This window comes from Amblyomma maculatum, chromosome 8 (genome assembly GCF_055883805.1).
Source record: "Amblyomma maculatum isolate TAMU_Amacu chromosome 8, ASM5588380v1, whole genome shotgun sequence".
Taxonomy (NCBI): Eukaryota; Metazoa; Arthropoda; class Arachnida; order Ixodida; family Ixodidae; genus Amblyomma; species Amblyomma maculatum.
This window is the reverse complement of record NC_139351.1, coordinates 104,767,833-104,792,938: the sequence shown is the minus strand read 5'-3', so window position 1 is coordinate 104,792,938 and position 25,106 is coordinate 104,767,833. Positions and strand designations below refer to the sequence as shown.

Sequence of the window (25,106 nt, the reverse complement as noted above, 5' to 3'; positions counted from 1 at the left end):
ATGCACGATCCGGGCCGGGACGAGGCGTGCGGCGACCGCTCGCCGGTCAAGTGCGAGTGGGGGCACTGGCTCCGGCCCCACTCGACACCGGCCACGCTGCTCTGGTACGCATACGGCGGTGTACCAGAAGGAAGACGACGGCGTTCTCATAGGTGGTATACTGGTTACGCAGGCTGCAAGAGAACTACGAGGTGGCCGAGGGCGTGTGCATTCCCAGGAACACGTTGTACCTGCACTACGTAGACTTCTGCGCGCGCAACGCCATGCAGCCGGTCAACGCCGCCAGCTTCGGAAAGGCACGTGCCTCTTTTTCTCTCAAGGCCATGTGCCCAGAGATAGACAAACAGCGTTTATTGCCGAGAACTTGCTGACCCGCGGAGGGTACGGGGACGAACAGTCACTCGCAGCCTTCAGGACAATCCCCGGATATTCTTTCTGGAAGATCGTCTCCATGCACGCACTCTTCCACGAAGGGCACCTTCTAACACCCTGCATGTCCTCGCCGCAGATTATCCGGCAGCAGTTCCCGCAGCTGACGACGCGCCGTCTGGGAACTCGGGGCCAGTCACGCTACCACTACTACGGCATCGCGGTGCGCGTCGGCTCGCGGTACTTCGAGCCTCCCTACGCCAAGGGGTGAGTGAGTGGTTTTGGACGCTGCGCAACACTCAGCCTGCGTGGCCTCCCAGCAGGGGCGACGCCGCTGCGACGGGCTGCAGGCAGTGGCGCCAGTGTTCGCCGCCCCCGATGCCCACCTCTCTGCTGCCGGAGTTCCCAAGGGTGCGCGAGCTGCTGCTTCCGGCAGGCGCCGACAGCGAGCAGCTGTCTGCCTTCGTGGCCATGTACCGGGGCCACTGCCAGCGGCTGTTGGATGAGTGCTCTGGGCCAGCGCTACAGCAGGAGCCACCGTTGGCAGGCGTGCTACACTACGTCGCGCACTTCTGGCGCCGCGTGCCCGCCCACCTAGCGCCCCTGCTGGCGTCCAATGCACTGGCCAACCTGGTGGGCATCTGCGACAGCCTGCTGTACGGCGCCCTGGCCGACGCGCTACTGCCGCCACTCCAACCCCCTCCAGTGGACAGGTACGTGGCGGTCCTCTGTCGCACACGCCTATGTAAGCGGAGGCGATAACAGCGTATACGCATGTGCTACAGCACTAGATGAAACCAGCTGCCATGTTCTTTCCAGACTTTATACAGTATATGACGTATTAGTCCCAACATGCATGGAGTCAGGAAAAGCAGGACATTGTGACATACAGCTCCAATAATAAATGGCTACTTTTGGAAGAGGAGCCGGGCCTCCCAGAAAAATGATTGGCGGGTCTGCATGTGCGAACAGGAATTGGAATAAAGCTTCCGCTTCAATTAGATGGTGTTTCTTTTACGATGCAACAATTTCGCCCATTTCCGTAACTCTCGAACCATCAAGTCCGCACCTCAGTAGATGTGAGCCTCTCCGGCATAGGTTCTGCAGCGCTCTGACGTCCTTTTGCACACCACGCTGTAAGAAAACGAGGGCACGATGCATCTCCGCCGCCAACAATCTTGCTAGTAATTATGGACTACAAAAGATATGCCTGAATTGCGATCAGGACAGGTCAAAAAGCCTGAGACTTCTTACATCATATGCGCGAACTCAATACTTACGCTCTTTGATATGCATATTCCGGAGACAGACCTATTCTGGCATAATTGCACTCGATGTTTCCACAGAATATCGGAAAGTGCATTATGATGATGCGTAAACTATAGTATACGATGAGGAACATGCACAGGTAAACGGCGGCTGAAAAGTTCCGTGATGTTTTAACAAGAATCAAGGTCAATGGTGCCCTTTTGACCTTAAGCTCTCGCGAAACATCGTCGTCTTCATCGTCGTGTCAAGGCACATCACTATCTGCTATATATTGCCACAGCTAATTACGCCTCGTGTAAAACTGCAAAACACTCTCGCGCTGTGAATAGAACATCGTATTTTTTAAGAAGTTTTATTTGTGCCCCTTCTTCAGTTAACTGTAGGTAAATACGCCACATGCGCCATATCGCTAAAGAAAGAGACCCCAACCGTGCCAGACAGGCTGCCGAGACCATCGAGCAACGAGAAGCCAGACATCCTATTGCCGAGATTGTATTGGATTGGAAAATATTTATTGTCAGCATTAATTGAGCCCTGCATGGGTCGAGTCCGTGGCTCTCGGCGACTTTGTGAGCCCACTTAGCGGCCCAGGTACGCGGGCCCGAGCTGGCCACTATCGCTCAAGGGACTGGTAGTATATATGGTATATATGTCCGCGGTTGCGGCATCTTCTTGCAGCTCCATAAAACGTAACCATATCCGGCTATCTCGCCACATTTTCTACAAGTTCGATTGTATTGCATGGGTACATGTGTGTTCGACGGGCTAAAGAAAATGAGGAGTCAAAGAAAGATTTCTTCCGAATGGTTCAGGCTTTTGTGATGAGAAGATTATATATATCACTGTAAAAAAATGTGTTTGAAATTAGAGGTATTTTTAAAGAAAATTTCTGTCCCCGTACAGAGAATATCTGTTCTACGCCATTGACCGAAAAAAGTTAACGAAAAAAAAAAAAACAATAACTTTCTGTTTTCCAGCTGAAACCTCGATTGGAAGGCAAACAATTCGATATATTTTTGTCGTCTGTTCTATTTTCTGCTGCAAACTGATTTTCACTTGACTTGTAGGTAAATGCTGAATAGAAAGCGAAATGGTATGACCCCGAAGGCGCTGTCCAACGAACAACTGCGTAAGAATATAACTAGTGGCGCCACATTGAGGTCTGTTGTTGGTTGGCTCCCTGCTACAGTGGTATCTGCTGTGGATTTTTCACTTGCCTCTTTACGGTGGCTAGGCAACGACTGTTGCGCAGCCAACTCTATGGGTGCCATCAAGTATTGCCAGCACCGAGAGATATTCGTGAGACGGGGTTGGCAAGGATTTCGCCTTAGTAATGGTGTTCATTGAAGGAGCTGGCGCTTAACGCAGTTTTGTTGTTACATGCAGAAAACGAGAAATGAAAGACGAGTGGAGAAAGATATATTTGGACCATACTTTTACTGCGCAGAAAAAAACAACAAGAAAATAATAACAAAAACACCGAGAAAATTTGTCAATTTTAAAAAAATGCTATCAGTTGTAAAAAAAAGAAAACCGTAAATTGACAGAAATTAAAAACAAAACATAGTAGAGCAGAAATTTTCTCTGTTTTTCAATAAATGTTTACATTTTTATCAAAATGGCCGAGGACAGGTGGGGTCTTAAGCGGCGCTTGAGTTGCTCGAAGGCTTCTGCTTGCGATGCTTTCCACACAAACGGTACGTCCGCATTTGTAAGATAGCGTCAAAGGTTCAGCGAGGAATGAAAAGTTCTCGACGAATCGTCGGTTATACACGCAGTCCAAGGAATCGGCGCACAGCTTTCTTATCACTTAGCTGAGAAAACTGCGCGATCGCAGCTGTTTCGTTTGAGTCTGGACGAACACAATCCTTGCTTACTATTGGCCAAGGAACAAAAGCTCCTCGTAAGCGACATGGCACTTCTCTGCTTTCAGTGCAGTCCTGATGACTTGATTGCGTCGGACACTGTGCGAAGCCTTTTCAAAGCCTTTGTGGTCTTCAAAGGTTGAAGAGAAGACAACGACGTCGTCTAAGTACACCAGACAAATTTGGCACTTCAAGCCAGCCAATACGGTATCCATTACTCGCTGGCACGTTGCGGGTGCGGAGAAGAGTCCGAATGGCATTACCTTGAACTCGAACAGGCCGTCTGGTGTGATGAACGCAGTCTTCTCGAGGTCTCTTCCGTCGACCTCAATTTACCAGTAGTCGCTCTTTAAGTCCATCGATGAGAAGTACCTTCCGTTGCAAAGCAGGTCCAGTATGTCGTCGAAGCGAGGAAGAGGGTAAACATCCTTCTTCGTTATGCTATTCAAGCGGCGATGATCGACGCAGAAACAAAGTGCCCCGTCTTTCTTCTTCGCCAGAACTACTGGGGCTGCCCAGGGGCTCTTTGACGGCTGGGTGACGACGTCACGAAGTATTTCATCGACTTGCCCGCGGATGGCTTGGCGTTGTCGTGGCGATACGCGGTAGGGGCTTTGGCGCAGAGGTCGGGCGTGTTCGTCCGTGATAATGCGATGTTTTGCTAATGGGGTTTGTCGCACCTTCGACGCTGGCGAAAAGCACTCGCTGCAGCTTTTAAGAAGAGGACGAATCTGGTATTCTCTACACCAGGATAGTGCTGAGTTGACGTCGAAAGTGGTTAGACTTCCTCGGGTGGGTGCATCGTTTGCGGGCTAGTCGGGTAGGGCAAAGACATCTCGGGTATCTACTAGCGCGTCGAGGGCAGCGATCGTCATTCCTTTGTTAAGATGCTGGTATTCTTCGGTGAAGTTCGACACCAGCACCTGAGCTTGTCCTCTCCGGAATTTGGCGATGCCTCTTAAGATTCCGAAACCTCGTTTCCAGAGTAGCTGGGTGTTTCCTTCGACGACGCCTTCGGCGGATTCGATGTCTGCGCTACCCACACATACTGTACCACGTTTTATCGAGGCGGCACGGTCAATTCTTCGTCGAGAACGTTTAGATCGACAGGTTGCGTCGAAGTCGTCGTAATATAGGTATGGCATTGTCCGTCGAAAGCTTGATGAGCTTTGATCGAAGGTCTATATGCATGCAACTCGTGGGACAAGTGCGCCCATTCACTGTCACTCTTGCGGTGCATCGCCCGGACGGCGTAATAAGGTTACCACCAGCGGTACGGATTAGCGGGCCATGCCAAGTGGTCTTCACTTTTTTTATATTTAAACTGGGCGGCGAACGCTCCACTGACGACAGAATAGTCGGCTCCGGTGTCCACTAAGGCGGTAACCGTGCGACCATCGACAGCAACTTCGAGGTCACTTGTTCGCGTCCTCGTATTGCATGTTGACTTCGGTGTTCGATCTCTACTCCGCCGTGGTCTGAGATCGCGCCCGGGGCTCACCACCGTCACTTCGCTGGGCGGCGGCGCTAATTTGGAATCTGGACGCATGATCGTCGAGGGCGTTTTCATAAGGAGCGTCGGCGTAATAGCGTCGTCGGCGGCGGAGGATATTCGTTAGTTCGCCGTGTAGCAACCTCACCTCCAAAGGTTGCTGCCTTTTTCCCCCTAAAGGGGCTAGGAGACCTTCCTCGGACGTAACTGCGGCCCGGCAACGCAAATTGGGCGCTGTGCGGCAATGGACAACGGTAGCGAAGGCTTGGAGACTCTGCCCTGCGCAAGTATATATGTTCGATTTCTTCTGGTCGCTCGCAAGGACAGGTTCGTGGAGCGTCAATGGCGAAGGCCGATGCGTCTATACGGGCAGTGGAGTAAAATGTGGCCAGCGTCGCCGCAATGGAAGCATAGAGGGCGGTTGTTCGCAGTCCTCCAGGCATCGCACTTCCTGAGGCTGGAGGGTTCTTAATTCGTAAGGTTGACGGACGGGGGCCAAGGGGCGGCGTTCGGCAGCATCCTGGTCGCGTCAAGGGGGGCGGCTTGGAGGGTAACGTCGGAAAGCATTTCGGCGTAACGAAGCAGCACAGTTCATTGTTGTTGCTTGCGTGGAAGCTATCGGGGCCATCGCTTGAGGAACACCCAGTGCCTGCTTGACCGCCTCGCGGACGACGCCCGTTAGCGACGAAACCTGCGGCTGCGATGGCGAAGGGAGGATTCTGTGCAGCTCTTCTAAAACTACCTCACGGATAATCTCACGTAGGTTATCCCCACTTGCAGCGGCGGCGTCGCAGTTGTTTGCAGAGAATACTTGAAGAGGCCGGTTGTACAGTCGGGTCCGAGCTTCTGGGTTCCGTGCAACTGAATGCTCGTTCGAATTCGGCCACGGTTTGGAGTGGGTTTCTGACGAGGCAAGCAAAAAGAGATTCTTTGACGCCTCGCGTTAAAAAACCTTTTCCTAACTCATTCAGGGTCTTCGCGGCGAAATAGGCGCTTCATTCCTCTGCGTAAATGAGAACAGACTCATTAGGAAGCTGGATTCTTAACTGAATGTATGACTGGGATCTTTCTTTTCTCATAGTATGTACTTGTAAAAGCATTCAATAGCTCTGTTTTGAAAGTGACCCAATCCTTCAGAAGACCCTCGCGGTTCTCAAACCAGATTCGGGCGGGTCCCTGAAGAGCAAAGTACACGTGCCTGCAGTTTCGTTTCGTCATCCCAGGGGTTGTACATTGACACGCGTTCGAACAGCTCGAGCCAGTCTTCCGCATCCTCAGTGGGCAGTCTTTGGAAGATGGGGCCTCCCGGGGCTGCACGAAGACAACCGCCGCTGGCCATTGTCAATGTTGACGCCTTCCGGGGTCGAAGGGGTTGTGGTAGCAGACAGTGTTCAGATTGTAGCTCTTGAAGTCGGTGGCTGGTTCTGTCGCCTGTTGTCTGGTCCTCCAGGGCGGCAAGAACAGGGCTGTGGTCGCTTGAAGGGTAGACCAGAACACGAAGGCAGCACCTCCACCCGATTTCACGTGGTGGTGACAAAGCCGAAAAGAAAAGACAGGCGTAATCGCACTGAAATCGACTCGTTGTTGGGCTGACTTGCTCCCGCAAAAAGAAGTAAACAACTCGGAGGCGGCGATAGCGACAAACGTGCTGTCTGGTCGGCGAACAAAGGATGCCTGTTGCACGCGCCAACTCTCAATTTAGAAACGGCAAGTAAACATCGATATAAAGCTACAGACCGTGGTTAGCGTAATCTGGAACATTGCACAAACACATGCGAGTGGCAGGAATCTTCTAGACTCCTCTAGGCGCATTTTGTGCGACAAATAAAATGATAAAGCAGCATCTCGAGACAACGAGCATAAACAAAAACAATGGACAGAATCGAGCCTCGGGCTAGAATTACTGTGATAAGGCCGCATGCCTGCCGGTGGCTGTCAAAAAAGAACGAATAACGACTTGAATCGTTCGCGGAAATTTCTGGACAAAGGCTACAGGCGATATTTTGTTCCAGACGTAACTCATCATGCAAGCTGTAGTAGTGAAGCATCTCATGTTCATCCTTAATTGTAGCTGACCGAATAGACCACCTGGGTAGATGGCATGGACTGCACGCCAATGGTCTATATCAGGAATCTTCGTTTTGCGATGATCCGAGTGCTGGAACAGCACTGTGCGTTAAGAAACATGGTGGTGTGTTATCGTGAGACTTTTGACCCACGTTTTTCAGTCGGTTCTACCGAATTGCCGACAGCAGTTCCATGATCTGTCCCAGGCTGAACGCCTTGTTTCTGCTTCATAACTAAGTGTCCACTCAATATCGAAACACCATAGTGATAAGAACGATTACATTGTAAGAGGAAGCGAGACCATATTTTCATTCCTCAGGATGGCATGGGTGGCACACGGTGCAGCAAGCCTTGGAGTTGAAGGCTATGACTGCAGCTTCTAGACGGATGCCTAAGCATTATTAGGTCTGCGTTCGGATTCCTCTTGCAGAAGCGGCCATGCAACAGGGCCCCCGCTAAGCACGAACTAGAAGTTTGTGTAAGAGTATGTGTAGTCAAGACAGAAAGGTACGGAATAAAGCACACACACGGAGAGAAGGACCAACAGACACGAAAAACCGCGGTTAAGCCGTCAGGCAGGCGGAGAAAGTTCACAAGGGAGATCCTGGCTCGGGCGGTCGAGGTATAGTGCCAATCTCCTAAACTAAAGCCGAGGGCTGCCCTTGCATGCGGAGTGACCAAGCCGGAAAACTCGCCAATGAAATGCCGGTTGACTCCCATGAAGTTATTTGTTCGAAGTTGGCTAGCGATGCATGTACTAGGCTCAATTTCGGGGGAATCCTGAAACCAGCGTAGGGAAGTGCGATATTTTTTGTTATTGCAACAACGTGCCTTTCGGCATGAAACGTTCATTTTCAGAGGTATAGAGGCCGGGTTATCGAAGCAAGACCAGCAAGGAAAGTGCGGCATACATGCGCTGCAAGTGAACTGAGCTGGATGCACGCTGCCGTAGGAGTAGGAGAAACGAGATTACACCTTGGTGAACTTGCTCCCTGTCGTTTATATCACGGCCTCTGAGGTGCTGCGTTGTTGCAAGCGCAAGAGACTGGCCCGAGGAGAGCAGCTTACGATTGCCGACCGCCGCGAAGAGGGCGGATGATGAGATATATGAGCATGTCCTTGTTCACACTTGGCAAACCGAATGTCCAGAAGTGAGAAAGCTTTTCCTGTCCATGAGAAAAAGCGATGCCCACTATATAATAAAAATAGCGGTTTCATTTTACTCTTTCGCTTGCCAGCTCGGAAGGATAGGTCGACAGGCTCGATCTTTTAGTTAGGGAGAATTTCGAGGCCTTGGAATGATCTGTAACTCACCGAGAACAGAACCAATTTATGCGCCAAAACGTAACTTGTGATCACGGACCACGCAGCGTGTGCCGGGGTGCGCGGCTACTGTCGGAGCAGCTGGAACCCTGGCTAGACGCTGCGCTGGCTGGTTTCCCGGCGCCCCTGCGAGCCATTAAACTACACAGTGAGTGGTGATGGGGCTGGGGAGGACGAGAAACAGCCCTGGTGGCCAGTGTGCCGTTGCCTGTCGCAGGCGCTGCGCCGCCGGCTGTCGCTGGCCAAGCTGTCGCAGGCGTGGAGGGCAGCGGTGGCCACCGGCGCGCCCCAAGACTGGGCCCTGCTGGACCTGGCCACACTGAGCAGACAGGCAGCCGCCCAGAGCCCGAGACCCGGAACACCATCGGCGCGCTTCCTTTACGCACGTGAGTTGTGGTTTGAACGCCGCCGATGTATGTAGACGAGGAACATAGCCTTATACGAGGAACACCTAGAGGCCTACACACGGACTATAGGGACAAAGACTAGATATTGGCATGGTGCTCTGCCCTTGACACAGAACAACCCCACCCCAGACACAAACAGAACATCTAGACGTAGACAGCTAGGGCGCGCGGCCTTGACGTAGTGCATGGAGCAAATAAAATACTTATGCTCCATCTCGCAAACTGTTCGCAGCAGAGTACACGTAATAAGCTTGAGATGACGGCTTTCAGGCCTGTCAGGTTTGGCCGCGAGCGGGTGCGGACACTACACTTGAGGAAGGTGGTAGAGTACAGAAACAGAACACAGGCAAGACACACGGTGATTATATGCTGAGCAGCATTCTGTCACGGAGCAGGGACTCAGGAGCTGTCGCTGCTGCTGCTGGAAGGCGGCGAGCCACCGGCACTCATGGGCTGGCTCGAAGCCCTGGTCGAGCGCAGCGTGGCGGCTCCCAGTGCGGCCGACGGCCCGCGGCTGGCGGCGTCCCTGGCGCGCCACTTTCTGGCGGTGTGGGGGGCAGCAGGGGCCGAGGCCGAGCGTCAGCTAGCCTCTTCGTCGTCGACGTCGCTGCGGCCGCTGCGCGCGCTGTTGGACGAGTGGGCGCGTTCGTTGGTCGAGCGGCTGCTGGGCGACGCGCTCGTGCGCCAGCTGCTCGCCAACGTAGCCAGCGACGCACCACCCGACCTAACCGACTGCTGGCACGGGTATGTATAAAGCTTTCTGCCACTTAAATAACGGCCTTGTGTGCGCGAGGGCAGGGGATCTATAAATTAGTCTGAAGGCTCTTTTTGGAGCAATCATTGTGATACTTCCTAAAGCCCACAGTTGCCATACTAACAGCGATAATTAAAAATCTTAAGACTCCTTTCTCCAGCAGTGACATTTTCCTCAGTTATGGTTGTTTATATTCATGAGCAATAATTTCACGCACATGAAAAGAGCAAAGCGAACTATTCAAATCTTTTTTTTTTTCAACAGTAGCCGGCATGCGTCCTTATCACTGTGATTGTAGCGCACGGATCGGTTCATGCTCGTTGCCGCGAAACGCAGCTTTATCATTATCTTAATAATAATAATAATAATAATAATAATAATAATAATAATAATAATAATAATAATAATAATAATAATAATAATAATAATAATAATAATAATAATAATAATAATAATAATAATAATAATAATAATAATAATAATAATGTGAAGAGGAAGAAGTGCACAAGGAACATGCCAGTCAGTGGCATCGTGATCGCTGCGCGTGCTGGATCTGCCTGTGTTCGCTGCCGCTGTGTTCGAAGCTGATCTGCTCAGTCCTGCTGATCAAGTCCTGTTGATCCGCTGAATAAACCCCCCATTCTTACATTTGGTGGAGGTGCTGGGTAAGATCTATCCTCTCGCCCTGGAACTCCGCAGCCGTACATTACCACCTCCTGCGATGCCTGAGGACGTCAACCACCAAGCCGTACAAGTTGGCTCTGCCATCATCTGCCCCGGCTCCCTCCGCCAGCGAGACCCCGCCATCTTCAGCGGCACTGACGACCACGATGTCGAGGACTGGCTCACATCCTATGAACGAGTGAGCGTTTACAACAAATGGGACGCGGAAACAAAGTTAAGCAACGTCATTTTCTATCTCACCGGCGTAGCAAACCTATGGTTTCGAAACCATGAAGCGGACATTCCATCATGGTCCGCGTTTAAAGCCAGCTTCTCTGAAGTCTTCGGCCGACCAGCTGTGAGGAAACTCCGCGCTGAACAGCGCTTGCGTACGCGGTCTCAGCAAGCTGGCGAAAATTTCACGAGCTATATCGAGGACGTCGTCGACCTGTGCAAGCGCATTAACCCACACATGTCAGAGGCCGAGAAGATCAAGCACATTCTGCAAGGCATCGATGACGATGCCTTTCAGATGCTGTCGGCTCGAGATATCCGCACCGTCGCACAAGTGGTCACACTGTGTCAAAGTTATGATGAACTGCGAAAACAAAGGGCCATAACTCGCGCGAACACCATGCACTCCGAGTCCCTTGCTGGCCTGACAGATGCATGTGAACATTCTGCGCTCCTACCACAAATTAAGAGCTTCATTCGGGAAGAAGTTGCTCGACAGCTCTCCCTTATATCCTGCCATCAAGAACCTTCCTCAAACCTAGCTCCTAGTTTGCGCCACATTATTCAAGAACAGGTAGCTGAATCTCTTCCTCCAGCCCCTCAACCCATGCCTGTTACAGCGCCGTTAACTTATGCGGCTGTTGCGGCCCGACAGCCACCTGCATATGCTCCACCGCCACCAGCCTACGTTCAGCCGCCTCCTGCGCCTGCGCGAGAACCTGCGCAGTTTATGCGACCGGCTCCAAGACCACGTAATCCCTGGCGCACGACGGATAACCGGCCAATCTGTTACACTTGCGGGCTTGCTGGACACATTTCTCGTTACTGCCGCAACCGTCTCCCGGTGTCGGCACCACCTACTCATGGTTCTGCATACTGGTCTCCGACGCCTCAGTATTCCGCGCCTACTGAGCCTCCAGCTGGCCCTCAGTTCTCCCCAGACCGCTCAGCCATGTCCGACCGCCGTTCACCGTCGCCGCGACGCCGCTCTATCTCTCCGATGCGACGTCGACAGAACGCTTCACATGAGGAAAACTAGAGGCCGCAGTTCCTGAGGCGAGAACTGCGACCCAGTCGAACTTCCCAAGTCCTCATCTGTCGCCGACAAACCTAATTGAAGTTTTCGTCGAGGGTGTTGCTGTCATGGCTCTAATTGACACTGGTGCTGCGATTTCGGTAATGGAAGCAAAACTATGTCGCACTTTAAAGAAAGTGAAGACGCCAATTGCGGGACTTTCGTTGCGAACGGCCAGCGCTCAGCATATCAAGCCTTTAGCAGCGTGCACCGCTCGAGTAGTTATTCAAAATTCCCTTTATACGATTGAGTTCGTCGTGCTGCCAAGTTGCTCGCACGCTGTAATTTTAGGCTGGGATTTCCTGTCGCGTCATGCTGCTATTATCGATTGTGCTCGAGCTGAAGTGGGGTTCTCGACTATGCCCGATGCCTTACCAGACGCTGATCAGTCAAATTCCGGTGCTAAAGCCCTCGTCGCCGAAGATATCGACCTTCCTCCCTGCTCTTCAGTGCTTGTTCGTGTCGCTTGTGCATCTCTTAGCGATGACACCGTTCTCTTCACACCAGCCCATACTTTCCTGCGCCGCAAGTGCCTTCCATTGCCCTACGCAGTGCTCGCTATTTCCGCTGGCTTTTCCATGTTATGGGTCTCTAACCCATTTAACTCCCCTACTGCTTTGCGCCATGGCGAATGTCTCGGAAGTATCCAGCCAATCGCATCTCTTCTGATCTCCGAGGAACCTGACGACGCGCCGCACTGTGCCGTGACTGCGCTCAGCCCCCCTTCAATTGCGCCCGCTCCCCCCTCTACAGACTTGTTTCTCCGTTCCATCGATGCCGATCTTCCTCCAGAGCAGCGCACTCAGCTTTTGAACCTACTACATCACTTTCGCTCCTCCTTCGACTCTCATCAAAGTTCTTTGGGTCAAACTTCTACAGTCACTCATCGCATCGACACCGGCACCCACGCACCACTACGACAGCGTCCCTATCGTGTGTCTGCAACCGAACGCCAGGCTATAGAAGAGCAAGTCGACCTAATGATCCAGAATGGCGTGATTCAGCCCTCAAGCAGCCCTTGGGCCTCACCTGTTGTCCTTGTAAAAAAGAAAGATGGTTCTATCCGCTTCTGTGTCGATTATCGCCGCCTTAATAAGATAGCGCGAAAGGACGTCTATCCTCTCCCGCGCATCGACGACGCTCTCGATTGTTTGCAAGGCGCCGAACTCTTTTCTTCCCTAGATTTACGTTCCGGGTACTGGCAAGTCCCCTTGGAAGCGGCTGATCGCCCCAAAACTGCCTTTGTAACTCCCGACGGCTTGTACGAATTCACAGTTATGCCGTTTGGCCTTTGTAATGCTCCGGCAACATTTGAGCGGATGATGGACACCATTTTGCGTGGCCTAAAGTGGAAGACATGCCTCTGCTACCTCGATGACATTGTCGTCTTTTCTCGTGACTTTGACACACACCTCTACCGTCTGAAGCACGTTTTGACCTGCCTATCTGATGCCGGACTGCAGCTGAATTTGAAAAAATGTCGTTTTGCCGCCCGCCAGCTCAACATTCTCGGCCACGTTGTTTCCAAAGAAGGTGTATCTCCAGACCCTGCCAAACTTCGTGCCGTAGCAGCCTTTCCCAAACCGACTTCCATCAAAGATCTACGTAGCTTCCTCGGGCTGTGCTCTTACTTTCGCCGCTTTATTAAGAATTTTGCTTCCATTGCTGCTCCCTTGACAGAACTTCTGTCCGGCAGTTCTGTCACCCCCCCCCCCCCCCCATTCTTACAATAATAATAATAATAATAATAATAATAATAATAATAATAATAATAATAATAATAATAATAGTTCAGAGGAACTGAAAGGCGCAGTATCTGCCACACTTGTTCTGTGAACTATATGTGAACATCTGAAGCGCGCCATATCGGAAGGGAGGAAGGTGGGAGTGAAAGAGAGAAAGGGGTGCCGTAGTGGAGGGCTCCGAAATGATTTCGACCGCCTGAGGATCAACGTTTTCGGCGCGACTGGCAGAGCCAGTGACGTCAGTCACGTTATATGATTACAACGGGCGCGTCACGAAACTGCCGCCTCTACCGACGTGCCTCTAGCTCTGGCGTGGGTAGCGTGCACGGTGCCGCGGCGCGCAAGCGCACAAGACGCCCTCGAGCGCCGGTACGTTTTCGGTGTGCATTTGCGAGCAGACCATAAACCGGCGAACTCACTCATGAGTCGACTCACTCAGGCTCACACTCAGATCATAATCTGAGTCGTGAGTGAGCCCGGACTCACACTCAGATCATGATCTGAGTCGCGAGTGAGCCCGGACTCACACTCAGATCATGACTGAGTTGTGAGTGAGTCCGGACTCACACTCAGATTGTGATCTGGGCCGTGAGTTCGGAATCAAACTCAGATCATGATCTGAGTTTGAGTGAGTCCGGACTAACACTCAGATCGTGATCTGAGTTGTGAGTCTGGGCTCACATTTAGATCATGATCTGAGTCGTGCTGAGTCCGACCTAGAAAGTTCCTATGAAATCAAATGAATTCTTGCTCAAAGGGTGAATAATCATGATCTAAAGTGATCGAGTGAGTAATGGGCAAAAGTCACTATTTACATCCTAGCGGACTCGAATTGCCTGTGTAATTCCAATAATGAATAAGCTTCTTGGTGAGCTGATGATGTAGAGCAATTTCGTTGTTTTTTGTTACACAATTATTTTGACTATGACGATTAATGCAGATTAATCGAACTTTGTTCTCGTTGGCGTGTTGTAATGCGGTAGCTATATAGTTCTTCCTTTGCTGTTTATTTATTTCGGAATATCTCGCAAATGATTTCACGGGTTAGCTGTTCGTTGGTGCACAGAGATGCGAACAAGCCAGGCTAGCCGTGCATAGCTAATAATATCAGGCTAATGAAGTTCGAAGAGACCACTGTGTAACCACATTTTTTAACGTTCTTATCACGAAAGAAGTCATAGCTCACCACCACAGACCAAGAATCTTGTCCAATATTCCTTTTGTGCGCCATTGCTCTAATTGGGTAGGCTGTTTGAGGAGGTCACAAATACGTGGCTACGTACGTGGTTAATTTAAACGCATTCCGGTATAGCTGTAATTTTGCTTCGGTCGATTTGGTCCAAAGCCTGTCCAACATAATTCGCCTACGGCGATCACGATGGTGACCTCCTGGGCCGACTTAAACGTTGTCCACCCACCGCCGAAATTCGACCTCGATTGATTTGGGCAAAACTCTGTCCAATTTAATATGATGATGGCGAACAAGATGGTGACCTCCAAATTTGACTCGTCCCGCCTTCAAATTTGGTCCACTCAAACCAGATTGATCTTGGCCGATTTCGAACCAAAATGAACGTACAACATAATTCTATTACGGCGAACACGATGGTGACCTCCACATTTTGGTTCGGTTCACACACGGTTTACCAATCTTCGAAATTTGATTTGGTTTATTTGCATCAATAGCTATCAGTTCCTAATTACATTGACCATCCTCGACACTATGGTTATCTATAAGTTGGGCATGACCATTTCCAGAATTTGGCCTGGCCACCTTCGAAGTTTCACCTTTACAATGGGTATCCAACCACTATTGACTGTGCCCGACAAGACGGCAACCACCAAATCGGCCATAGCCATTTGCAAAATTTGACCCGTGCTATAGCTAAAAAGACCATGCTTTCATACTGTAATCAGCTTAAAAGAGATAATCCCTACAATATGTTTTTCTTTTTTTTTTGTAATCTTTCAACTCGTTCATTACTGAAGAAAAGTCTAATCATGTAATTTAGTAGTGAGTGTGAGTGAGTTTTTTCCATTTGTTTGCCGCGTTTTTCTCTACTGCTTTCCGCCTGCGAATACAAGCTTTAGGACCGTCAGTGGAAATGAGTCCATGACGAGTTCCGATGAGTGAGTGAGTTCAGATGAGTCTCGAGTCAAAAATGAGTGAGTCTGAGTTCAGATAAGTAGATCTCGAGTCAAAAATGAGTGAGAGCAAATGAGTCGCGAGTCAAAAATGAGTGAATCGAGATGAGCGAGTTCAAATGAGTCGTGAGTTGAAATGAGTGAGTGAGCCCAGATTAATTATGAGTCTGAGTGAGCCCGAGTGAGTCGTCATCATGCGTGAGTTTGAGTTCATGAGTCTGAGTGAGTCGTTATCATGCGTGAGTTTGAGTTCATGTCTCTGAGTGAGCCCGAGTGAGTCATCATGCGTGAGTTTGAGTTCATGAGTCTGAGTGATCCCGAGTGAGTCGCCAGCTTGTGTGAGTTTGAGTTCATGAGTGTGAGTCCAGGCCTTGCGAGTCTGAATGAGAGCAAGCCCGCAGATGGACCAAATTTTTCTGAGTGAGTACACGTGATTTTGCCAACCTATGGATCAGACGAGAGGGCTCCTGGGAGGAACTGGTCGCCTACCACTGGTTGCCTACCGAGACACTGTCGTGATCAAGGCAATGATGCGACGTGCTTACTGCGAATGTTCAAGTGGCACAAAGCATTTACAGCTGACCGTGGAGACGTCCAGCCAGCAACGGCCTGAGCCCACGTTGACGACGGCTACGGACGGAAAGGATCAATAATGATTGTGTACGTGCGTGTTTTACTGAAAAACTAATCATCACATAAGTATATGTACGACTGCAGAAGAGTTAGATATTGCACAGTCATGAGGATCATTTTCTCAGTCGGCTGCAGTTCCTGCGATTTCGCAATTCCCAGATTGTTGAGCCGCTGCCGTTCCATGTCGCCAAATTGACGGCCCTCGATTCCGGCGTGTACCGGTGACAACTCTATGCGAAGCCGCTTCCGCAGTTTCTGGTATTCTTCCACTGAAAGTACCGCAGATAAGGGAAACAATACCATCGTTACACCTCGAGCGCTGCATTAAAACGGGCATAACACATTCGCATTGCAGCGAGGAGGTGGTGAAGGGTGGCTAGTCCTGGCCCTGATGGGGCTGGGACAGGTGGGTCACCGCCGCTTGCGGCGAGGGCTGGCCTGCCACCGAATTTTATCTGTTGTGGGCCGTCATTGCACCCGCCACTGCTTCGGTAGTGGATGACGGCTGCTGTTGCGTCGCGCCTCTTTCTCTCCCTCTCCTTTTAGAGCGCAGCTCTTTGGCGCCCGTTCCTGCGTTTCGCGTCGTCGTCACAGGCGTTGTCCCTTGTGACCAGCTCCGCAGCCGGGGCAGCGCGCGCTCCCGCCACCGTTCGCCGCTACGTGTACCTCCCCCCCTCCCCCTCCCTCGTGTTCTCCGGTTGCTGCGCGTGCTCCTCCCGCCACCGGTCGTCGCTGCGTGTACCCCCCTCTTCCTGCGTGGCGGTGACGGGCGACGGTGCTCTTCAGTTGCCGAAGCGCCGGCTCGGCGTCAGTGGATCACGATGCATGCATTCGCCGAAACGCAGAGCCACGTTTACTTGACACGCTAGTGGCATGTCAGTCGCTGCATCTCTTCGCCGCGCAACGTTCCGATGGGCCCATGCACCGCCTCCCGCGACCTCCCGATCCACAAAGCTTCTTTCATGAGTCAAGAACTGTTAGTGGTGTGTTGAAGGAATATGAGTGAAAAATAAAAAGTCTGTGATTGTACACACGTCTTGTTCGAATTATTTGCCTCAACGTATGGAAAAGCTGAAATACCTAATGTGCTGCGCTCAAATTTCGCATTAGGAAGTAACGTAATCGTCGGCAATTTTTTTTTTCTTTCATCTCTATTTTCCTTTCTGTCCGCACGAGGCAGCACAGGTGGCTCAGCTACAGAGCCAGTAGCAGGCCCGTGCATTTTCTTTTCCTTCTTCCTACAGTCACAACAACATGGTCGAGGCGTTCGGCGCGGCACCTCGGGAATGGTCAGCGTGGGCTTCCATCTGACATGCAAGGAGCAGGAGGACAAACGTTTGTTGCGAAAGCAACATTACGCCAGGTTTCAGCTCGTCGCGTATGCCGTAGCCGCGGCCACGAATGACCTTGAAAAGCCGCGCCCCGCAACTGCAGGGTCTTTACGCTTAGCCGAGCTCCGCCAGATGGCGCCGTAGTCGGCACCGCGCTAAAGTTCCGACTTTACGCCGCGCTGAAGGATACAGGCACAGGCACTAATATCTTTCTCAATGATACAGGGGTTTTACGCCGCGCCGCAGCCAATCGCTCCCGCCAGATGTGTGCTCCGCGGGCAGAGGAGAGATGACGCTTCGCAGTAGTACATCGCGGATATAAACGCGCTTCGCCTCGGTTGAATCTATAGTCGTTATGAAGAGCGCTAAAGAAAGGCAACGACAGAACGAAGCTAGAAAGAGACGACGCGCTCAAGAGGCAACAGAACGCGCTGCACGACTCGCGAAGCGTAGAAATGAAGATGCAGCTAGAAGTCGTTCTACTTCCCAGAGTGACTCTACGACGACTACGGAAGACTCCGGGTTGAGTTCCCAGGAGCGTTGGGATGAGACGAAGCGCAAACGACGTGCCTAGGCGAGTGTGTGTGTGCGAAAACCTTTATTTCAGGCAGGAAAGCTTGAGGTATAGCCGGGGCAACATCTCGCAATCACTGGGTGGGCTCCTTATTACAGGAGCCCATTGGCGACCGCCGCGGCTTGGGTTCGGTGGACCAGGGCCTTCTGGCTTGAGGTCGGAGCAGCCGAGCAGGCCTGCCTCCCAGTCCTTCCGGGTGGGGTTAGGTCTGGGGGAGAGGTTCGGGGGTTGACTGGCATGCCCACACCATGTGGAAGATGTCCGAAGACTTCTCCGCACAGTGCGGGCATTTTCCTGTACAGGCAGGATCAAAGTATTTTAAAACTGCTGGGTACAGCAGCGTTTTGTTGTAAAAACGGAGGAGTGTGCGTTCCTCCACCTTTGTAAGGCCCTTACAAGACTTGGGATAAATTGCACGGCTGAATTGAAATCATTCAGTAATTTCTCGAAAAGTGAGAGCCGGATTGGGTTCGGGATCCGTATCAAAAGGGTCGGAAGGCGTTGCCTGGAGAGTGAGCGCGCGGGCGGCGGCGTCTGCCGTTCCATTGCATTTGAGGCTCGTGAGCTGGAGCCCATACAATCGTTTGAGACGCGGGGGCCCCGAGGTATTCACTGTTTTGAAGAATGCGGTGCGCAAAGAGAGGAACATACTTTAGGAAACGTAGCGCAAAGAAGACAAGGTCAAAACGCACCAACTCGTCCAATTCAGCATTCTTGTGAGGAATGTACCCCTGTTTAATATTTCTGCATGCCCCTCTAGAGTCGGTGATGATGAACTCGCGAGTCCTTGTCTGCGGCGGCTAACGCGATGGCAACTTCTTCCGCATGTGTTCTTGAGCTCGGAACGTTAGCGTCATTCACTGTCATTTTTGGATGGACGACTGCGGCCGTGTACTACCCCCCATGGTGAGGGCCGGAGGCGTCCACGTGAAGATTCCGTGTTTGTTCCCATAGTGACGGGCCAGTGCCTACGCCCGCGCAAGGCGCCTGCTGCTGTGGTCGTCGCATGTCATGTTGGCAGGAAGAGAGCGTACGTGCAGGGGTATCTCCAGATTCCAGGAATGTGTACGCGCTCTTCCGTAAATGTTGGGTGGTGGATGTGTAGTCGGGCTAATAGCCGGCGTCCCGACGGCGTTTTTGAGAGGCTTTAGTTTTTGAAAGCCTTGTGTATTGATTGGTCAAGTGCGCCTCCCGGAGCTCCGCGAATGTGTTAACCATCCCCAGGCACATGAGACGCTGGTTGGATGTGTTGATCAGGAGATTGAGGGCACGCTTGTACTACATCTTTCTGAGAATCACTTCGAGGGCGTTCTCCTCAAACCTGCGCAGGTGGAAGTAAGGAGTCGAGTAGAGGACTCGACTGGTCATGAATGCATGCGCCAGCCGCAAAGCGTCTGTGCACCGTAACCTCCCGCGTTTGTTGGAAACCCGGCGAACCATCCGGCCCGCCTGCTCCCCCACCTTGCGCAGTTTTGCTAGTATTATTAGCCCGTTTGTGGATAACGAGACCAAGTACTCTAATTTCATCGTGTTCGAGTCACTGGCCAGGGATAGTTCCATTTTGGTGGTGCACTTAGGCGACAGGCGAATGTGCACAAATTCGGGTTTGGACGGTGAGCATTGAAGGCCGCAGCGGCAGGCGTAAGCACCCACGATCTCCGCCGCTGCAGGTTTTGGCCTCAATGTCTCCAACTGATGCGTGTTTGGCCCAGGTGGTTATGTCGTCGGCGTACAGCGCGTGCTGGATGCCTTCGACCTTCGCCAGCTGAGCCGGGAGTTTCATCATGGCCAGATTGAAAAGCAATGGCGAGAGGACCGCACCCTGCGGGGTTCCTCTCGTTCCCAGTTTATATGGGCCGTGTTCTTCATCTTGTATTCGGATGAAAGATCGTCGATCCGAGAGAAATTGCTTGATATACTTAAATGTAAACGGAGGAAAAAATGTAGAAGGTGGGTCGAGAAACCGCGGGCCGACGCTGCAGATAAACGAGCCGGTGGTGCGACAGAAGAAGCCAGATGTAGGCGCAACGAAAACCTCGGGAGACAGCGTGCCGAAGAAACGGATAAGATCGGGCCGCACGTCTAGAGAAAAGGAAGCGGTCTTTGGCCGCTGCCAGTTTAATCGTCGAGTCTGGAGACATCGAAGTGCCGACTACAAAGAATGGGCGAGCACGAGATCGGCCCCGCCAGAGTTCCACCGCCGGGTCACAAACAAACCCTTCAGAAACAACTTCAACCATGCTTCGCCTTCTTGATATAACCATAGCTGCCACTATGAAACGTACATACACCAACTAACCGCAAGCTACCACAAGCGTAGCCATGCAGCGGTTGCTTTTGCAACTCGACCACGCTTAGCCAGAGGTAAACCGAGCCTAATGTTTTCTATACGGTTCAGGTATCCACGGTGAAAAATGTGATACTGCATTTCCTATAACCCAACACATTATTTCCAGGAGCCACAGGGCAGAGTGTGGCTATTATAGTGAGTGTAGGTGTATACCCAAAATTGTACTGCACCTTCCTTTCCCCAAAACATAGCTTATAAAAAGTATGTGCCCGGCCACGGTGGCGCAGTAGTTAAGACACCCGACTATTGTTCTGGAGTACCCGAGTTCGAACGTGACCGCTTGCGGCTGCGTTTCATTGCAGGCGGAGCGGAGGCGTCTGTGTGCTGTTGTTGTGGCTGTAGGAAGAAGGAAAAGAAAATGCACGGGCCTGCTACTGGCTCTGTAGCAGAGCCACCTCCGCTGCCTCATGCGGAAAGAAGAGAAAGTAGAGAAGAAATAAAAAGGAGAGAAAGACGCGCGCCGCAACAGCCGCCGTCCACCACCTAAGCAGTGGCGGGTGCAATGACGGCCTACAAAATAAAAATTCGGTGGCAGGGTAGTCCCCGCCGCAAGCGGCATTGACCTACCAGTCCCAGCTCCATAGGGCCAGGAACAGCCACTCTTCACCACCTCCCCCTTGCGTGATGCCCAATAAATATTCCCAGGTTGTCGAAATTACTCCATATAGCCCTCCATTACTGCACCTTTTTGCTCCCTTTCCACTTTCACTGCCACTTTCCTCCCTTCCCTTACACTGCGATTCAGGTGTCCACAGAAAAATTGAGATACAGCACCTTTCCATTCTTCTATTTACAAAATCCAAAAAAGAAACTGCATATTGAAAAAAATTATCTGTGGTTTAGCTTGTGGAGTTGTCATTTATGCAGACGACACGACATTACTTTTTTCCGCGACTTCGCCTAATCATTTATTTGACCAGGCAAACAGAGCGCTTATAAGGCTTGAAGAATGGTCTGAACGAAACAAGTTAACAGTGAATGCCAATAAAACTAAAGCTATTCTCTTTCGTCCGAAAAATAGAAAAGTGTTTATCAATGAAGATATCAGATATAATAATTCAGTAGTAGATATCGTTAGCTCATTTAAAATACTTGGTGTCGTTTTCACAGAACAGATGTCATGGGACGCCCAGGTAGATTACATTGTACACAAGTTGTCACGTGCTGTTGGCTTGACTAATATCAACAAACACACCTTCCCTACTCAAGTTAAAGTTCTTATATACAATGCACTGTTTCACTCGCACATAAAATATTGTCATTTGGTGTGGGGAACGACAACCCTAAGAAACATGCATAAAATACATCGACTGCAGAAAAAAATGTTAAGAATTATATCTAACGTTCCTTATGACCATCCATCTCTTCCACTTTTCCAGAAACATAACATAATGGCGATTCATGATATGTACGCTTATCACTTAGCTTTAGCCTATAAAAAGGAAATACGTAACAATGTCAGCTTTTTGAGAGAACTGGCTTGCCTGCAGAGAAAGGAAGTGCCTTACCCTACTCGTAACTCAGACATATGGAGCGAATTTCAATGCCGCACAAATTATGGTGAGCAGATGATTCAATGTCGCCTTCCAAAATTGTTAAACTTACTGCATAAGCATGATTTTCAACTCGAACAGTCATCGAAAGATGACGTCAGAGTAGTTTTATCAGCGACTGAACCTGTTTGTCTTTGATATGCTATTTGAAGCCTTCAAAGTTGTTATCTTGATGTACTACCTTTGTGACGGGAATTGATTGCGATTGTTTTTCTTTTGTGTAAAAACTCAATTTTTGAATGTTTTGCTGTCTTTCCTTCTTCTTTTCTGTGTGCGACAGTTTGACACTGCTATTATTATTACTGTCACTGCTGCATTGCTGACACTGCTATTATTACTACTGCTATATGGAAAGAAACTGGTCCTTTTTTTTTGTTGTTTTACATTGCCTGATCATACTGCGATCTCGTTTTTCTTTTTTGTTACCGACTCTCTGTTCATGTGCAATAAGGTGCTGGTTCTTATCAATTTTTTTTTTTGCGCTATCATCGAATGCGATGTCTCGTCGAATGTACTTCTGTTTATTTTATTTCACTGTTTTTTGTGGACGCTACACTGCTCTGCCTATGTATATTTACTTTGTATTTTCTTTGGGGGGGTGGGAGCTCGTCAAGCCGATTGCTCGGCTTTTTCTCCCTGCCTCCCCCATCACTCTGATGGAAAATAAAGGTATTATTATTATTATTATTATTAAACCTGGGGTTACGCCATAGCTATCTGCATGGCTACGCTAAGGTTGAAAGTAAAGACATATGGCTTTTGCACATATTTACTGTATGGCTTCAGCTTTATTTATGCCACGGGGGCACTTTGGACCACTAAAGTGCGATGACGCTATAGTGTAAGCTACCAGCCAACATACAAAGCCCAGCTTTAACCGAGCCGTATGAACGTGCCTGCATGGCCTAGGGATAAAGTGAATGCAAGGATTTTGACAAGCTGACTCTGATATCACCCTCCCATATGAAAGGAGAGCCCGGAGTTGGTAGCTCCTGCCAAACATAATGTCAGGAAGCCCTACGTCCAGTTAGTGCTCGGCCATATGTCAGCTGCAGCTACTGCCTCCCACGACTTTTCTTTCTTCGCTCTTCGGACAGGCACGGCGAAATGGCGAGACTGTGGCCAATGTAGCTCTCGCTAAAAAACTTGAGGCACGCTGCTTGCGGCGGGGGCTAGCCTGCCACCGAATTGTTATCTGTTGTAGGCTGTCATTGCACCCGCCACCGCTTAGGTGGTGGACGACGGCTGTTGCTAGCATGCGTCTTTCTCTCCCTCTTCTTTTTCTTCTCTAATATCCTCACGAGACAGCGGAGGTGGCTCAGCTACAGAGCCAGTAGCAGGCCCGTGCATTTTCTTTTCCTTCTTCCTACAGCCACAACAACAACAATGCTCCTTAGATGCGTACCATGGAAGGAGAGCGGCCATGCGCGGCAGCAGGAAGATTAAAAGGAATGTTTCGCGAAGAGACGCCGCCAAGCCGCTGAACAACTACGGCGTGCCGCTACCATAATGTCTGTAGACGAGGGTGAAGACATGGCTACTTGGCGGTAACTGACCACATCGTCCGACTGTCTATTTAAAAGTATACTTTAAAAGTATAAAGTCAAATGTTGAATAAACATGTGCCTTACACACAGCAAACTGTCTCTTACTAGTACTTATCACTGCGCACATACACAAGCAAAACCAGGCTTAACCTTAGCTTTCACTATGTATATTCTGGCTTAGCCCAGCTCTTTTTTCCTCCATGGTGTGGATGGAGCAGGAGCCAGACGCATTGGCAACCGCAGGTTGTAGCGAATTAGTGCATGTTGCGTTGTTAGACGCAAAAAATCTGGCGAGCGGTGATGGCACCGAAGACAAGTGTGCTAACAAGCACTGCTTACAAATGAAACCTACCACTTATTTTGTCTGTTCCAGTGCTTCCTTATGCACTTCATTAGCCCGCTAAACTTGAATACATCTATTGGTTTGACAGACTTAAATTCCTTGGTGTATATTTTACAGCAATGACTGCATGTGAAGTTGATGCTTCCCCACTATACGCCTATCTAAAAGATCTGGTAATGCCCAAGATATGCATTGTGGCACACTTCAATGTAGAACTGTCATTTTTAATCAGGACCATGCAACAGAACTAATCTGGCACAGAACAGCACCGGTTGTGCAGCAGTGGATGTATTTTATTTTGTTTCCAGGCATAGCCTGCTGCTATGTTAGCGCATCTTTTTTGCCATATATGATTTGAATTTGGTACAACTTTAGTGGAAAATGTTTTTCACGAACATGTAAACTCTACTGGCTATCTTTATTGCTGATATTTTTGAACCTATACTTATATATATATAAATCAGGAGCTAATCAAGGTTCAATTCTATGTATTTCAATACATGTGCTACAGAGACTATGCACAATAGATGAATCCGATATTAACTGGAATCTATTATTTACAGAGCGGTATCATGTCAGTAGATTATACAGTGGCCCCTAATTAATGTGAACCTGCGGTTTGACTAAACAGACACTTGAACCTTGCCAACATTAAAATACTTTTAACTGAAAAAGGCTTTTCGTGCTGAATACTGAGCTATTAAAGCAACAGAGTTCGAATTATTGATACCTACTTGGATATGCAAGCATGTGCAAAGTATTCTATGCAGGGCTATGATTGATCTTCAAGGTCCGCCATAGACCATCAGCTGTTTGCAGTCAGGTAGACCATTTTTTTTTCCGAACACGATATACATGTGCATGTCAGCATTCCCAATGAGTGTAGCCTCTCAGCATAGCTGTGAGCACAACAGGTAGGAGCAGGTGTTGAGTGCTGCCCCATAGCATGTCTGTTCCCTTGCATGCATGCAGATGTGCAGATGCCCTGCTGATGGAGCCTGCAGCATACACGTGACCCTACCCAGGCAGCCTTCCAGGGAGCCAGGCAGTGCCTGGCATGCAGTCTACTTGGCCAAGGCATGCCAGTGGATGGCAAGCATCCAAGCGCACAAGTCACTGTACGGGCAGCAACAACGGCTACATTGTGGCCTTGTTTAATCTAAGCAGCAGAAAAAGATGCTTGTGTGCACTGCAAGATATGTGATATCTTGGTGGCAGTATCCACCAAGCGCCCATGAACACCTCTGCTACTGCAAGCACTTCGACTCTGGACCAGTGTCAAGTGCCAAGTTTACTCACTACAGCACGTCTGCTAGCCACAGAGGATACCATTCCAAACCTGTGTAATGTGCTGGAAATATCTTGCC

General features: G+C 50.1%; 1 protein-coding gene across 1 annotated transcript; it reads left to right on the top strand.

The window, feature by feature from the left end:
* Positions 1-25,039, top strand: LOC146182093 (transcription factor RFX4-like). The gene is made up of 8 exons (XM_084575894.1): positions 1-104; positions 173-296; positions 509-636; positions 690-1,082; positions 8,433-8,533; positions 8,583-8,771; positions 9,188-9,536; positions 24,712-25,039. Exons 1-8 carry the CDS (start codon positions 1-3, stop codon positions 24,752-24,754), a joined length of 1,431 nt encoding a protein of 476 aa, XP_084432020.1. The 3' UTR covers positions 24,755-25,039.
* The last annotated feature ends 67 nt before the right edge of the window (positions 25,040-25,106 follow it).